The 14997-nt window shown below is 37.2% G+C and overlaps 1 protein-coding gene across 2 annotated transcripts in view; it reads left to right on the top strand.

Moving 5' to 3' along the window:
* Positions 1-14997, top strand: part of CTNNA1 (catenin alpha 1) — a 169225-nt gene that overhangs the window by 17046 nt on the left and 137182 nt on the right. For both annotated transcript variants that reach the window (XM_065918642.1, XM_065918643.1), the window contains exons 2-3: positions 8737-8843; positions 9940-10135. In XM_065918642.1, coding sequence (XP_065774714.1) covers positions 8739-8843; positions 9940-10135 — 301 coding nt within the window. In that variant the 5' untranslated portion in view covers positions 8737-8738. The remainder of the gene's footprint in view (positions 1-8736; positions 8844-9939; positions 10136-14997) is intronic.

The following is a 14997-nucleotide window of genomic DNA, read 5'->3' on the forward strand; positions in this document are numbered from 1 at the left end:
TAGATGAGAAAACTGAGGATTCAGAAAGCTGAGGTAACTTGCCTGATGTCAGAGAATAAATAAATGATGAAGCTGGTTCCAGGAGCCATGTTCTTTCCAGAGTATGTGTTTTCATTAGATTTTAAATGTTCTACCTCTACTTTTTGAAATCATTTTAGGGTTGTAGTCACAAAAGCATAACTTGATTTTGTAGTATGGTTTAATAATGTTTGAAGTCACTCATGGCAGGACCTTTTATTAAAGATGCATCGCAAAGCAGTCTGCTTCCTTCATGGTTGTTAAAAGACTTGAAAACACACTGTTCTTAGTTTTCAAGTGTCAGTATATTTCAAGTTTCTCAATGGGAATGAATGAGTGAGTCCTTTGCCTTAACATCCTTAGTGGGAACCTGAATCTAGTGTATCTTATGGGGGAGGCTGAAGACCTCCTCAGAGACGTTAGTTAAGAGGAGTGGAGTTCTGGAATGTATAATCAGAAAGGACTTCATTGGAAAATCTTTAGTGACTGCAAAGTGGTGACTGAAAGGGCAAACATAGTACTCAGACATGATTGTCCCATACAGTGGTAAAATTTTTTGGAACAAGTTTCTTTCTTTCTTTTTTTTTTAATCTTTGTGAAATACTCACTGAGGAAGATGTGACAACTCAGAAAACATCAAATGAATCATTGAAAACTGCTCCAAATTATTTTTCTTTTTAAAGAGTTATTGACTCTGTCTTATTAGTGTTTTATTCCCGGTCTGATATCCTCTTTACGGATCATGGAGAAACCCCGAAAATGTAGAGAAGGGCTTGTAAAATATTTCCCAGAACACTATTGGCCAGGGAAATCCTGAGTTAACATTGTGTTGTGTTTCTTTGTTAGTCACTTTTCTTTGAAGTGTGTGTGTGAGTGTGCAATACACTCTTTATTTACAGCTTGATTTGTAAGTTGAAGCACTCCTCCCCCATTCCCACAGAAGCAGTGTGAGCCTGAGGTCCTCAAAGAGTGTCAGGAGTACAAGTGTCTGGGGCCTGTGGTCTCCAGCACCATCTGTTTGGGGGACCTGCTGTGACTTGGACATCACCCTGCTGTCCTTCACTATTGGTTCACCCTAAGAGCTGATTGTCCTCCCTTCTTGCCCTTGAGGTCTCCTTAGCTGTCTCAATGAGATAATTTCAGGTATTTTCTGTGCTCATGGGAAAAACCTGTCCCTTCATCCATCATAGTCACATCCCTTCAGCCATGACAATCCCTGCTAGACTTTTGGGGGCCGCTGGGGTTCTACCAAGCATAGTTTGCAAACAACTGACTTAATGATGTTGGGCTTCCCCGATGGCTCAGCAGGAAAAGAATCTGCTAGTAATACAGGACACCCGGGTTCAACCCCTGGGTCAGGAAGGATCCCTGGAGTAGGAAATGGCAACCCACTCTGGCATTCTTGCCTGGAAAATCTCATGAATGAAGGAGCACAGCAAGCTAAGGTCCAAAGAGGTTGCAGAGTTGGACATGACTGCAGATGAAGCACCACAGTGATGGCTTAGAGGTGAGGATATGGCTTTAGAATGAGGTAAGCGTCAATACAGATAGTACTGCTTTGGAACAAGTTTCTAACATTAAATTTGGAAGATTTAACATAAAAATCTGCATGTTGAGATCTCTTAAAAAATTGAATGATTTGCCAACCTTAAATGTGTGTAATAAAGACTATCGGAGCTCATGGGAAGCTGGACACAGGCTTTTCCCATTTACCAGTTCCCAGACCCAGAGAGATCAGTGTTGTTTGAATTTCGTTATTGTGCTTACACTCTGTCTTTTTTCCTGTTAACAAGAAAGTGAAATTATTTTGTACCCCAGAGTATCAAAATTAGGGAAACAAAAGACATTTTTTGAGAATGTTTTTATCCTTATTTTCAACATGTGTATGATAATCAGGGGACTCTTGTTCTTTCTCTATGGCAATTCTAATTTTTCTCCAAGTGTCTGAAGCCTTTTTACCCCATGACTGGACTGGTTCAGTCTGCCCAGGCTCACCTCGGGCAGCTTGTTCCCTCTTTGAGTTACATCTGAACAGCTTTCCTTTTCCTTGGCAGCTTTTCTGTGGCCTGAACCCTGTCTTTCAGCTAAGGATTCTCATCCTGGTCTTCAATTTTGCTCACTGGGCTTGAACTATGAATTCTAAAGCAAAAAGAATGCATGTGTACGGTGTTTGGATCTTGATTTGTGGGTTTTCAAAACTGATCAAATCCTCAGGCTTAGTGCCTTTCCCCAGGCAGGATTGGCCTAATGTTTTTCTCTGGGCTCATTTCATGAAGGCTTTTTATTTCAAGACAAAATGAGTGTATTTCTTTGGGAAAGTGAATTGTTGTGTGTCGTACTTGTTTAATAATTAAAATCCAAATGTGAAAATGTGACTACATGTCTACTTGCAAGTAGCTTCACTTAAGTTTTCTTTGGGCTCATTTCCTCTACAACCTTTGAAAGATTTTCTGTTTTGTGTTGATACAGTGGCTGGAATGCTAGGATACAGAAATGTGGGATGCATGGGGAAAACCATTCCTTCTGAAATGTCTTATCTTTGACATTTCATGACATTTGCTTGAGCTACAGTTATCAGCCCTGTAGCAATATAGACTAGTCCCATCTCCTAAGGTTTACTGACTTGGATTGATCAGTTTAGTGGACAAATAACCTTTAAAAACCAGAGTATAGGCTTTACACAATGTTGAGTGTAGAGAGAGCAAATTTGCCCATTTGAGATGAAATGAATTCCGTGGAAACTGGCATTCTTTGTTACCAGATTAAGCAAATCTACATTCCTTTTGGCATCCTATTTTCAGCGAGTCTAGAATTTAATTTTGTTCATTTATTTGACTGTGCTGGGCATTCCTTGCTGCATGGGCTTTTCTCTAGTTGTGCTGAGCGGGGCTGCTCTCCAGTTGTCTTGCATGGGCCTTTCATTGTGGCAGCTTGTCTTACTGTGGAGCACAGGCTCTGGAGTGGGTGTGCGTCAGTAATTGTGGCACGTGGGCTCAGTAGCTGTGGCTTATGGGTTCTAGAGTGCTGGCTCAGTAGTGATGGTGCAAGGGGCTTAGTTGCTCTGCGGCTTGTGGGATCTTCCTGAACCAGGGATTGATCCCGTGTCTCCTGCATTGGCAGGTGGATTCTTTATCACTGAACCAACAGGAAAGCCCAGGTTCTAAAATTTTTGATGCTTACATAAGTCTTCGTGAAATGTTAGATCATGCTTGCAGTAATATTTTCAGCAATATCTAAGGGAGTCTTATCTATTTGTGCCTCAAGCATGCATTTAGGGGAGAGGATACAGATCGATGTTTTTATATTAAAGTTGTTAGGAGTGGACTAGTCACAGACACGTGCAGTTCTGCTTTGTTCTGGTCATTATTCAAATATGAGATGTAGACGTCTGTTGCTTTTCGTAGAGGGTCTATAACTGTGCTGTCTGATAAGGTAGTCTTTAGTGGCTATTTAACATTAATTAAAATGGAATAAAAAAAAAATCAGTTCTCAGCTACATCAGCCATTTCAGAACGTCTCTCTCCCTCCCTCTCCTTCCTCGCCCTTCTCCTCTCTGCTTCCCCTCCCTCTCTCCTGCTACCGCTCCCTCTCCATCCCTTCCTTCTCCCTATCCCGCATTCTTCCATTCAGTTTCCCTCTGTTCCTTATCTCTCTTCTCCCTCCCATTTTTCCTTCTGTTTAATATTTTTTCATTCTTCTTTGTGTGTATGTGTATATTTAATGCATTATTTTTTTTCTAAACCATATGAGATTGAGTTGTAGACATCATTCCCATTATGTGTAATAAGGACATAGCTACAATACAATGATGGGATTTTTCAAAATTTAACATCGATATATACTATTTATTATCTATTTCAGAATCCCTGATCAAATTATATCAGTTGTCTCAATTGTTGTCTTATTCCTAGTGCAATTTTCAGTCCAGAATGACTGCATTTAGTTTTCATGTCTTTTTTTAGCCTCTTTTAATTTGGAAGTATTTCTCAGCCTTTTTGTTTTTCCTACCTTGACACTTTTGAAGACTGTAGCTAGTGACTTTATAGAATATCCATTACTTTTGAGTTTGTCTGATGTTTCCTTGTGACAGGATTGGGGTTATGTAACTTTGAAATACCACAGAAGGCCGGTGTATCCTTCTCATTGTGTTGTATTAGGAAGTACATGATGTCCATTTATCCCATTATTAGGGCTGTTAATTTTTGTCACTTGGCTAAGGTGGTGTTTCCCCAGTTTCTGCTCTGCAGAGTTAAATACTTTTATTTCCCCTCTTGGTAATTAGTAATCTCTGGGGAGTTATTATGAGACTATGTAAATACTCAGTTTCCTTTTTATTTAAATTTATTTTTAATTGGAAGATAATCGCTTTACAATGTTGTATTGGTTTCTGCTGTACAACAACAGTGTGGATCAATCATAAGTATACATATATCCCTTTACTCTTGAACTACCCCCTCCCCCCCAATCCCACCCCTCTAGACTGGCACAGAGCACTGGGTTGAATATTCAGTTTCTTAGTAAACTTTTCACCTGTTTGCTTTAGCATTCTTTGTTAATTCTTGCCTGAATATATTGTGAGGTTTCTTAAATGGTGATTTTTCTATATGTGTTACTCCTTCTCTATATGTTATCTGATTTCCTATTATGGAAGAACTTTTCCTTCTTTGTTGGTGTTATCATGGATTCATTTTATTCAGTGGGTCATAGTTTGTTTAATTTTCACACAAGTCCTCTAAAGATAGTGATAGTCTTTTTTTTTTTTTTTTAAGTAAATGATAGCCTTATTTTATAAAAGGAAACAAGTTCAAAGTGGTTGAGTAATGATCAAGCATGCCTTTTGATTGTATTGTCCTCCTTGCACCTTGTAAAATAAAGATTCTACTTCTTTCATTACAAAAGCAACTTTCTTCTTTTTTTTTTTTTGCAACTTTCTAAATACCTATAATTTTATAAAATCAGAGAATACAATTGTGAAAAAAGAAAAGTTAACACCGCTCGTAATTGCCCAATCTTAAGATGTAACATCATTGTTTTTTTTTTTTTTTTTTTTTTCAAGCTCCCCCATCCCTGGGATTCTCCAGGCAAGAATACTGGAGTGGGTTGCCATTTCCTTCTCCAATGCATGAAAGTGAAAAGTGAAAGTGAAGTCACTTAGTCGTGTCCGACTCTTAGCAACCCCATGGACTGCAGCCTACCAGGCTCCTCTGTCCATGGGGTTTTCCAGGCAAGAGTACTGGAGTGGGCTGCCAGTGCCTTCTCCATGTAACATCATTGTTAATGTTGTGTTTATATATATCCCACTGCAGTTATACTTCATATTGTTTTTGAAATCTGCTTTCTGTCTTCAGTAGTATGTATTTTGAACATTTTCTCATAAACCTCTACAACATTTTCTTCTTTTTTAAGATGAGAAATTTCAGGTGTACCCAGCCTCTCCTCATGATCTACATTTAGATTTAACAGTTATGAATATTTTTAAATAATTCGTGGTCTCTCTGTGTAGTTTACTTTTGCTGAATTTGAAAGTTGCAGTCACCCTGACATTTGATTTCTTAAGATTTCAGTACGATCTCCTAAAAATAGTCCTTTTCTATACAGCTGCAGTTCATTATCACACCTATGAAACTGAGCAGTAATTCCATACCATCTAATTTGTTGTTGTTCAGTTGCCAAGTCGTGTCCAACTCTTTGCGACCCTGAGTATGCCTTTCATACTGTCCATGGGGTTCTCTAGGCAAGAATACTGGAGTTGGTTGCCATTTTCTTCTCCAGTTAATATAAAAATTTACCAGTTTTCCTACAAATGTCTTCTTAATAGCTTTTTGTTTCAAACCAGGATCCAAATGAAATATGTATATTGCATTAGATTCTTTTGTCTCCTGTCTTTTTTTTAGTCTGAATTACGTCGCATACCCCCATATTGACTTTTTGAAGAGTTAAGGCCCCATTGTCTTATAAGAATGCCTTATATTCCAATTGTCTGTTCCCTTGTGGTATTTAACATGCATCTGTATCCCTTATACACTTCTATGAAATTCAGTTCAGGTTAGGGTTTTTTAACCTGCACTGAGTATGGATTGGAAAAGTTTTGTCTTTGTTGTTATTAATAGGAATTTATTATTAACAATAGAAAACAAACTCCAACTTCAGTTGAACCTATAACTTTGTCCCAACAGTGGGAATCTCAGTGCTTTTCATACATGAAGTAATTGTAATCTATCTTGAGAAAGTGTGTTCATTAGTTATCAGAATTCTTGACATCTTATTTAATATGTTAATAAAGAGCATATATATTGCTTTTGATAGCTAAATCTCAACATATATGTTTCCTTTGTGATCCTTTGAATTGTATTTCATGCATTTAAAAAAAATTCTGAGAAAGCGTCTGTAGCTGCACTGTGCAGTACTTACTGAAGCCACTATCCTCATGTGGCTACTGAGCACTGGAAATGTGACTTTTCTGAATGTAAATATGCCTTAAGTGTAAAACACATCATAGATTTCCAACACTTAGTACTTTGTAAACCATCTTATGTAATCAGTAATTTTTGAAAAATCAGTTACATGATGAAATGATAATATATTCTGGATATACTGTGTTAAATAAACATATTATTGAAATTAATTCATCAGTTTCTCTCTACTTTTTAATGTGGCTACTAGAAAAATTTAAATTGCATAGGTGGCTTGTATTATATTTCTACCGGACAACATTAGTCTATAAGATTCACTAGACTGCTTAAGGGATTCATACATTGAAAAAGGCTTAGAATCCCTATGCAGAGGCTTCATTAGGCTCAGGTTAAATATTTAATTTTCATTTTGCTCTTGGACAATTAACTTTGCTCAGTTTGTAGTAATACTGGGGCTCTTGAAAAACATCTGAAGCTTTTTTTTTTCATTAAGAATACTTTTTAGGGAATATAGGGCACTTCATATAGGGCACTTCACATGCCAAGGCATGGCATGTGAGGCATATAATATCAGAGTTGCATTACTAGCAATGCCAACCAAGCTTTGTTCTAAGGAGATGGCCATTAGATCTCAATGTTGTAAAGGTATGTCTTGCCCCCTTTGTGATTAGTTAAGTAAAACCTGTCAGGTGATACTTTGGCACCTTTCAAATAGTCTGTTCCCCAGTAGTCTAACCTAATGGTGTTAATATCCACTGATAGCCCTAGTTTGAATCAGTTATTACATTGGGGTTTACACAATGATCATTTTCTAATTCTGTTGTACATTTATGGTACAGAAATTTTCTTTTCACCCCCTTTCTTTCCATTTGAGGATCCTTAGGGCTTCCCCTGTGGCTCAGAGGTAAAAAATCCACCTGCAGTGCAAGAGAACATGGGTTCATTCCCTGGGTTGGGAAGATCCCCTGGAGGAAGGCATGGCAGCTCACTCCAGTATTCTTACCTGGAGAATCCCATGGACAGAGGAGCCTGGTGGCCTACGGTCCATAGGGTTGCAGAGAGTTGGACACGACTGAAACGACTGACCATGCATGGTCATAGGATAGCTGTCCAATAGGCAGTTACAGTCATCTTCTTGATATTCAATTTGTGAATTTAGCCAGTGGAAGCCTTGGTTCTTGTATCTTTTTAATATGCTCTTGTTAGTCATTGTGTCTTTCCTTGCTTTCTGTACAGTAGGATATATCAGACCTGGAATATACCTTTTTAAAAAAAATTTTTTTAAAGAATTAGTACTTAATAGAAAGAAAGACCTGGGCAGTGAGAATACTATTATTTCTTTCTAAATTTTGTTAATGTAGTTTTTTAAGAGCAGCACAGTATCCCATATTGTGATTGTGTGATTTATTTATTCAGTGGTCTGTTTTTTGAAATATAGGTAGTTTCCAATTTTTAATGATTATATATAGTGCTTTTGTAAACATCATTGTACCCAGGTTTTTCCATGGACCTTCATTTTTCCTTTAGAGTAAAAATCAAGAGGTAAAAATTCATAAGAATGCACCCTTTTAAGGTTTGTATTTCTATGAACAGCTTGTTGTTTTTGTTAGTGTTTACCTCATCTACATACCTCACCTGTTTTTCTGTTTAATCTTTGAGGCACTACTTTTAGAAGCAAACACCAACTGCCTGGTATTATGGCTGAAGTCTTTCCCCTTAGTCCTAAAGCCTCTGTCTAATGGAAGTTTACCTTGACAGTGATACAATGATACTTGACTAAGTGTGACTTGAAATTTCTTCAGGCTGTGAGTGATAATAGCTGTAGGTGCAGAAGGCAGTAGACTGAAGTGTTAGGTTTTAATACAGTAAGATAAGATATTCTCTAAGAATCCATCAGAAAATGAAGTGAGGTTTACAGATAATAAGTGTATTATAACTATTGTGGAATAAGACAAATCAGAATCTTCTGTATTAGCCTTCTTTCCCTTGAGCTTTTCATCCTGATTCTAGGTTAGTATGAAAAAACTGGAGGTAGAAGCGCCTTGGTGCCAGAGAAGCCTGAGGGGAAAAGCTCATGATTGGGAATGCCCTCTTGTAGTACCCATAATGTTTGTAAATTCAGAATCTTACGTGTAAGGGGTTTTAAGAGTTACTGGGCCCTCATGTGCAGGCTGGTAAGAATTTCTTTCATCTTGTGGTGATTGTAACTTTCCTGCTGTAAAAAAGTCCTTGAGTAGGAGAAGATTTTTTATGTTTCATATGTGTGTTTAATATTTATTTGCTTGACTGACTGTTTCTCTTTCAGAAATGACTGCTGTCCACACAGGCAACATAAACTTCAAGTGGGACCCCAAAAGTCTAGAGATCAGGACTCTGGCAGTTGAAAGACTGTTAGAGCCTCTTGTTACCCAGGTAAGAATCTGCAAACACATACATAGTTGTTGCAACATGATTCCATAACATTCCATGATTCCATGGCCTGGGTAATAAACACAGGACAAAGTTGTTTAGTTCAAAGCCTTAATTTGAGTCGTTGAGTTTAGGCTGATGGCAATGAGACAGTTTGGCTCCACTAATAATTAAATATTTATGTGTGGATTCATTTAGCCTTTTAGAAATATATTTGTTGCCATTTTCTTCAATCTTGATTGGCAGTAATAGGGGCTAGCGGTATGCAGTGCATACCACTTAATACTTAAAAGTATTTCTAAGAAAGATAGGACGTGGAACCTTGACTATTAAGTCTGTTCATCTCGCTTAATACACCTTTTGTTGTCCAGGATCAGTTAGAAGATCGTTTAATTTGAGACCGTAAGTTTGGTATGTTCTGTTACAAATACAGATATCACAATGTGATGACATTTCATTAAACTGTTAGCAACTTGCTGTGCACGTGTAGTGTTTTGGCACATTTTGGCATGTGTATGTGTCTGTTTCTGAGTGTGAGGGAGACAGACATTGTACCTGAGCACGAAAATGAGAGGTAGTGGCATGGTTGCAGTCACCATCTGCAGTGATTTTGGAACTCAAGAAAATAAATATTTTAAATATAAATAAATATATTTTAAGTATAAATATAAAATAGATATTTTTAAATATAAATAAATTATTTTCTTGGGCTCCAAAATTCATTGTTAACCTCTTTCTAAACTTCTTGATGACATAATAGAGATGTGTAATTTGTTTGTTGTTAGTTTTTAATCTGTAAAATGACGCTTAAAAGCCTAATGATCATGTTTGAGAAATTAAAATATTCATTATATTTAACTTACATATTGAGATAGCTAAGTTATTTTGGAAACTAAATATGGAGTATCATTGCTGAATATTTTAAATATGGAGAGAATTTTATCTTATTTGTTAATACTTACTAGACGCTCATAAATGTGATGTTTCATTTTAGTATGAGTAATTTATTTTTGCTATCTGTAAAGATGTTACTCTTTGTGTTTTTCTTTCTTTTAATTTTAGTTGGCTACAGTTTAATTTTCAAAATTGAAACTTTTAGGTTACAACCTTGGTAAACACCAATAGCAAGGGGCCCTCTAATAAGAAGAGAGGTCGTTCTAAGAAGGCCCATGTTTTGGCTGCATCTGTTGAACAAGCAACTGAGAATTTCTTGGAGAAGGGGGATAAAATTGCAAAGGAGAGTCAGTTTCTCAAGGAGGAGCTTGTGGCTGCTGTAGAAGATGTTCGAAAACAAGGTAGGTCAATGCCACTTTTCACATGGAGAGAGCCAGGTTTTTCTAGAAAAACAATCCTTGAAGTTGACTTTGCGGTCAGTATTTTCTTTCTTATATGTTGCCAGTTGCTCAAGTAACTACGAATATTCACTTATGTATTAAGTTGTACTGGCTTAAGCTATAATCAGGAGTGATTAACAAAGGAACATCATTTTTGGAGAATCTGAATCCAGTTCTCTTCAGTGTTTCAAGTAATAGTTGTAGGAATGTTGTAGCACAATTTGATGGGAAATATATGGGGCAGAAGTTCATCTTTTCTCCTGTGTAGTATTTGTTAGTGTGTGCTAAAGATAAAGAGATGATCAAATAGAAAAATGTTTAGCAATTCTGAAAATAACCTAGACAGTGTCTCTTTCTGTCAGACTGATAGGTTAAATCAGCCATGCATATTTGCATGACTTGAGATTAAAATAATTTAAATGTGAGCCTAAAGGAAACATGTTTTGGGAAACTCAGAAGTAATAAGAAGTGAAATGGTAACCCACAACTTACCAGTGGTTACTGTTAGAAAAACTGCCATCACTATGATGCAATAATCTTGATAAGAGGACTTTATTTTCTTAAATTATTTTATATTGGAGCATAGTTGATTAACAGTGTTAGCTTCATATGTACAGCAAAATTATTCAATTATGCATGTATCTTTTTTTAAAAATTCTTTTTCCATTTAGGTTATTATAGAATATTGAACAGAGCTCCCTGTGCTGTATAGTAGGTCCTATTTGCTTATCTAGATAAGAGGACTTTATATCTGAAAGAATAACTTCTTGAAACCTGTAGTTTTTTGTTAAACTTCTGGTCCAGCAGGAGGACTTCAACAAAAATATAGTTTTTTTTTTTTTTTTTTTTAAAGGACTGTTGGCTGTCAGCTAAGGTGAGCTGACTTCCATGCTCTATGCATGTGCTCTACTGACCTTTGGGAGAGCCTCAGTAGCCCTCTGGCTGACAGCAGTATGCATCGTCCAGTGGAGTCTTAAGTCAAATTCATCCCTGTGACAGTACCCAAAAAGGGCAAGACATTAAATGGAGATGCTATCTCCTGTTGTTCTGAGTTTGTGAATAAATATTTCTAATATAAAAATGGTGAGATTACTTAAGTTCCATAATCCTAGCTGAGTGAATGTGTTAGTTTTCTCTGGCTGCCATAGTAAATGACTACTAACTTGGTAATTTAGAACAACAGAAATTTATTTTTTTTGGCGTTCTGGCGTCTAGATAGCTGAAATCAAGGTGTCAGCAGGATTGATTCTTTTTTGGGGCCTTAGACAAAGACTATTCCATGTTCTTTCCTAACTTCTGCTTGTAGCTGGCAATCCTTGGTGTTCCTTGACAGGTAGACAGGTCCCTCCACTATCTGGCTTTTTTTGTCACCTGGTATTCTCCATGTATCTGTGTTGTCAAGTTCCTTCTTATGAGGATGTTAGTCATTGAATTATGGTCCACTCTAATCCAGGATGACCTCATCTTAATTTGGTTATATCTACAAGGACCCTATATTTAAATAAGGCCACATTCACAGATTCTGGGAGGATCTGAATTTTGGGGAGGGGGGGATACTGTTCAACCTGGCAGAGTGAATTTTGAATGAATTTAAAGTGATTTAATTGTCTGATTCAGGACCATTTTTGAGCTTTTTGTTGAAATCAGGATGACTGTTATTTCTCTGCCCTCTATGAGAAAGTTTTGCTTCCTTGGTCTTCTTGCTTCCCGTATTGAAACAGTATTAACAGGTGAATTTGGTCAAGAGTTCATGGGTCTACAAAGACATTTATTTTCAAAATAAGTTGAATTGTAATAAATAACTTTTTTCCCCTACTATATATGTTCCTTGTTCCAGAAGTTACTCTGATACACATCTGTTGCAATTGTGATATAATACACCCTCCTAAGCACAACCCCACTCCTCCCAATTGTGAATGCATATCTAAATTTCAGTTTCTGTTATTTTTGTTTGTATCTGAGAAAAATTTTTTATGTGGCACTGAATCATAAATGCTTATCTGTTCCAGTACAGCTTTGCAATTATTTTTGATGTGTTCATGATCTAGTCTCCATAATTTTCCTTCTCTTTGCAGGAAAACAAAACAGAACTAAAACTAAAGCAAATGTATAACTGCCTCCCATCATTGTTACTGTGTCAGATGTGAAAAACTGAAGTGCTTTGCCTTCCTTCTGTTGGCTTACTTTTTTCTTTGGTGAATGTTAACAAATAGTGATGCAGTCTCTCTCCTATGACAAATAGAACAAAATACATGGTATGATAATGATTAAGCACAGATTCTTGAGTCAACCGAACCTTGTAGGTTATGTTGTTGAAGCTATTTACTCATTTGAAACCCTGAAGTGATGTTTACATATGAAGATTCTTTAACACCTTTTCCTTTAAAAATGAGGCCTAACTTTGATTTTCTTGAATATGTGTTGTACTTAGAGACTCTTACTTAGTTCTATAAAGAATAGAATATGGTGTGGAAGTTATACTGTCTACTTTCGAAGCAAAGTCATAAAGAGAATATTGTGTTTTCCTATCTCTTTCTCATGGATTATTGACTCTGGGGGAAGCTGGCTAGGTTATGAGGACACTCAGGAGGTCTTGTGGAGAGGATCTGATGTCTCTTGTACCAGTTTACCAAGTATGTAACCAGGCCTCCTTGGAAGATCATCCAACTACAGTTAAGTTTCAGATGATGGTAGCCCCAGCCAACCCTGAATTCCTGACCCACAGAAAACTTGGTGAGATCATGTTTAAGATACTTATTTGGGGGTAATTTATTGTGTAGGAATATATAATTAATACAAAAACCTCTCCCAGACCTGCTTTCAGCAGTCCTGAGCACTTATGGAAAACTCTGACCTAACTGCTCTGAATTTTACTGGTATATAAAATATAGAGTAATTATGATTTATCAAGAACTCCATAGTGGATTGACTAATGAAGTAGAGTTCTTTGCATTTCAAGTCTGTTGCTTATCCATTGGAACATCCTTTAATTGCTAAAGGATGTATAAAAAGATGTTCTTATTCTGAATCAGTGTGGGCTACTTTCATCCAGTACAAGTTGGCCTTTTTTTTTTCCCCATAAAGGGCCAAGTAGTAAGGATTTTAGACCTTATTGGCGATAAGGTTTCTCTTAACACTATTGAGTTCAGCAGTTGTGTTGGGAAAGCAGCTATTCAGTGTAAAAACAAATGGGCATGGCTTTGTTCCAGTAAAACTTATTTATGAAAACAGTGGATTGGCTAGATTTGACCCACAGGCCATAGTTAGCTGACCTCTGATCTCCGGTTAAAAATGTGAGCTTACTGTCTCGAATAAATAGTTGATTTAGGTTCTTATTTATAATGCTTTTGAGCCAAAAATTGAACCTTCTATATCTTTTGAGCTTGTATAAACCCTGTCTGTGCTATTCTGTGCAATCATTAATAATCAGAGACTTGAATGTTTGCAGTTTTTCAGCATCACTTAATTTTCTTTTTGTATTTGCCCCTGATTACATGAATAATAAACACAAACATTTGTGAGGACACTGAAACCTTATCATAACACTGCCAGTGGGTGAAACATACACATACATAAATGCAGGGTTGCTTTACCTCAAGACCAGGTGAGTCTCCTATGGTGGATGGCAGCCAGTTATCAATTGCATGGCCTCAAAACCCCTGTGAAACAGGGGTTTTGTTGTACTGCTTGTCAGCCCAAATTAGTTGTTAACTACCTGATATGGGCTGAAACTTGCTTATGTCTCTTAGAGACGTGTTTTTGGGGACCCTGCCCACCCCCACATTTCCCACTCTGATTAGGTCATTCTTACCTTTATACTTTTTCTTCCTAGCTCTTGGCACAGTGATAGTTAAATAGCTGGTTATCTTCCCCTCTTTGGCTCCAGCTGCATAGGCTCTGTGATGGTCTGACAACTGCTTTCTGTGGCAGCTGTCATGGTGCCTGTCTATGATAGGCGCTTAAATGTTTGAGGAAGGTAATTGACTATGTTCTCCAAGAAGTATGTGAGAAAAGGTGTTTCTTAAAAATTAAGATGTTTTCGCCCCAGTGCCAAATATAAGTAGGGGGATACTGGTGGAGAATCTTACCTTTAAAAAAAAAAAAGACAATTCACTTAACATAAAATTCACCATTTTAAAATGTATATAATTCAGTGGTTTTTAGTATATTCATGGAATTGTGCAGCTTCACCATTATTTAATTCCAGAAGATTTTCATCACTCCCAAAATAAATCTCATACCCATTAACAGCCTTTCCTTATACATAGGTACTTTAACAATACCTGTGTGTTGCAAAGAGTATCTAAAAGTATTTCATGGATACTTGAATAGGGCTCTGATAAGAAAAAGAGGGCTCTTAACTGGTTAGGGGACATCCAAGAGGCAGAGATGGGAAAGCCTAATTGACACTTGTTTGGAAAGGGGGGAGGCATTTAAAAAGGAGGACCAGTGATGATAGTAATAAATACGAAGTTAAGTAATGAGGAATGGTTCCTACTAGAACAGTGTTTTTTAATCCATTAGCTACAATTTACAGTAGATCTCAAAGGCCAAGAACAGAGACTTGCTGCTGCATCAGTAACTTCTTCCCTACAGCTCATGGGAATTTCTGGGTGAATGAGGGAGAAGGTCCCAAGAGTCTTAGGAGCACGTTTATGTATTCTTATATCCTCACACGGCTTCTAAAGATACTCTTCTCAGCAAAGGGGCAGATGATTGGTGCACTGCAGGTTCACAACAGTGGATTTCCTGGGGAGAAGCTTGTGTTAGGCCAGAGTTGGGAAAGGGCTGGGTGACCATGTACGGTCTCTCGTGAAGAGAGA

The sequence above is a fragment of the Muntiacus reevesi genome, chromosome 1, assembly GCF_963930625.1.
Source record: "Muntiacus reevesi chromosome 1, mMunRee1.1, whole genome shotgun sequence".
Classification (NCBI taxonomy): Eukaryota; Metazoa; Chordata; class Mammalia; order Artiodactyla; family Cervidae; genus Muntiacus; species Muntiacus reevesi.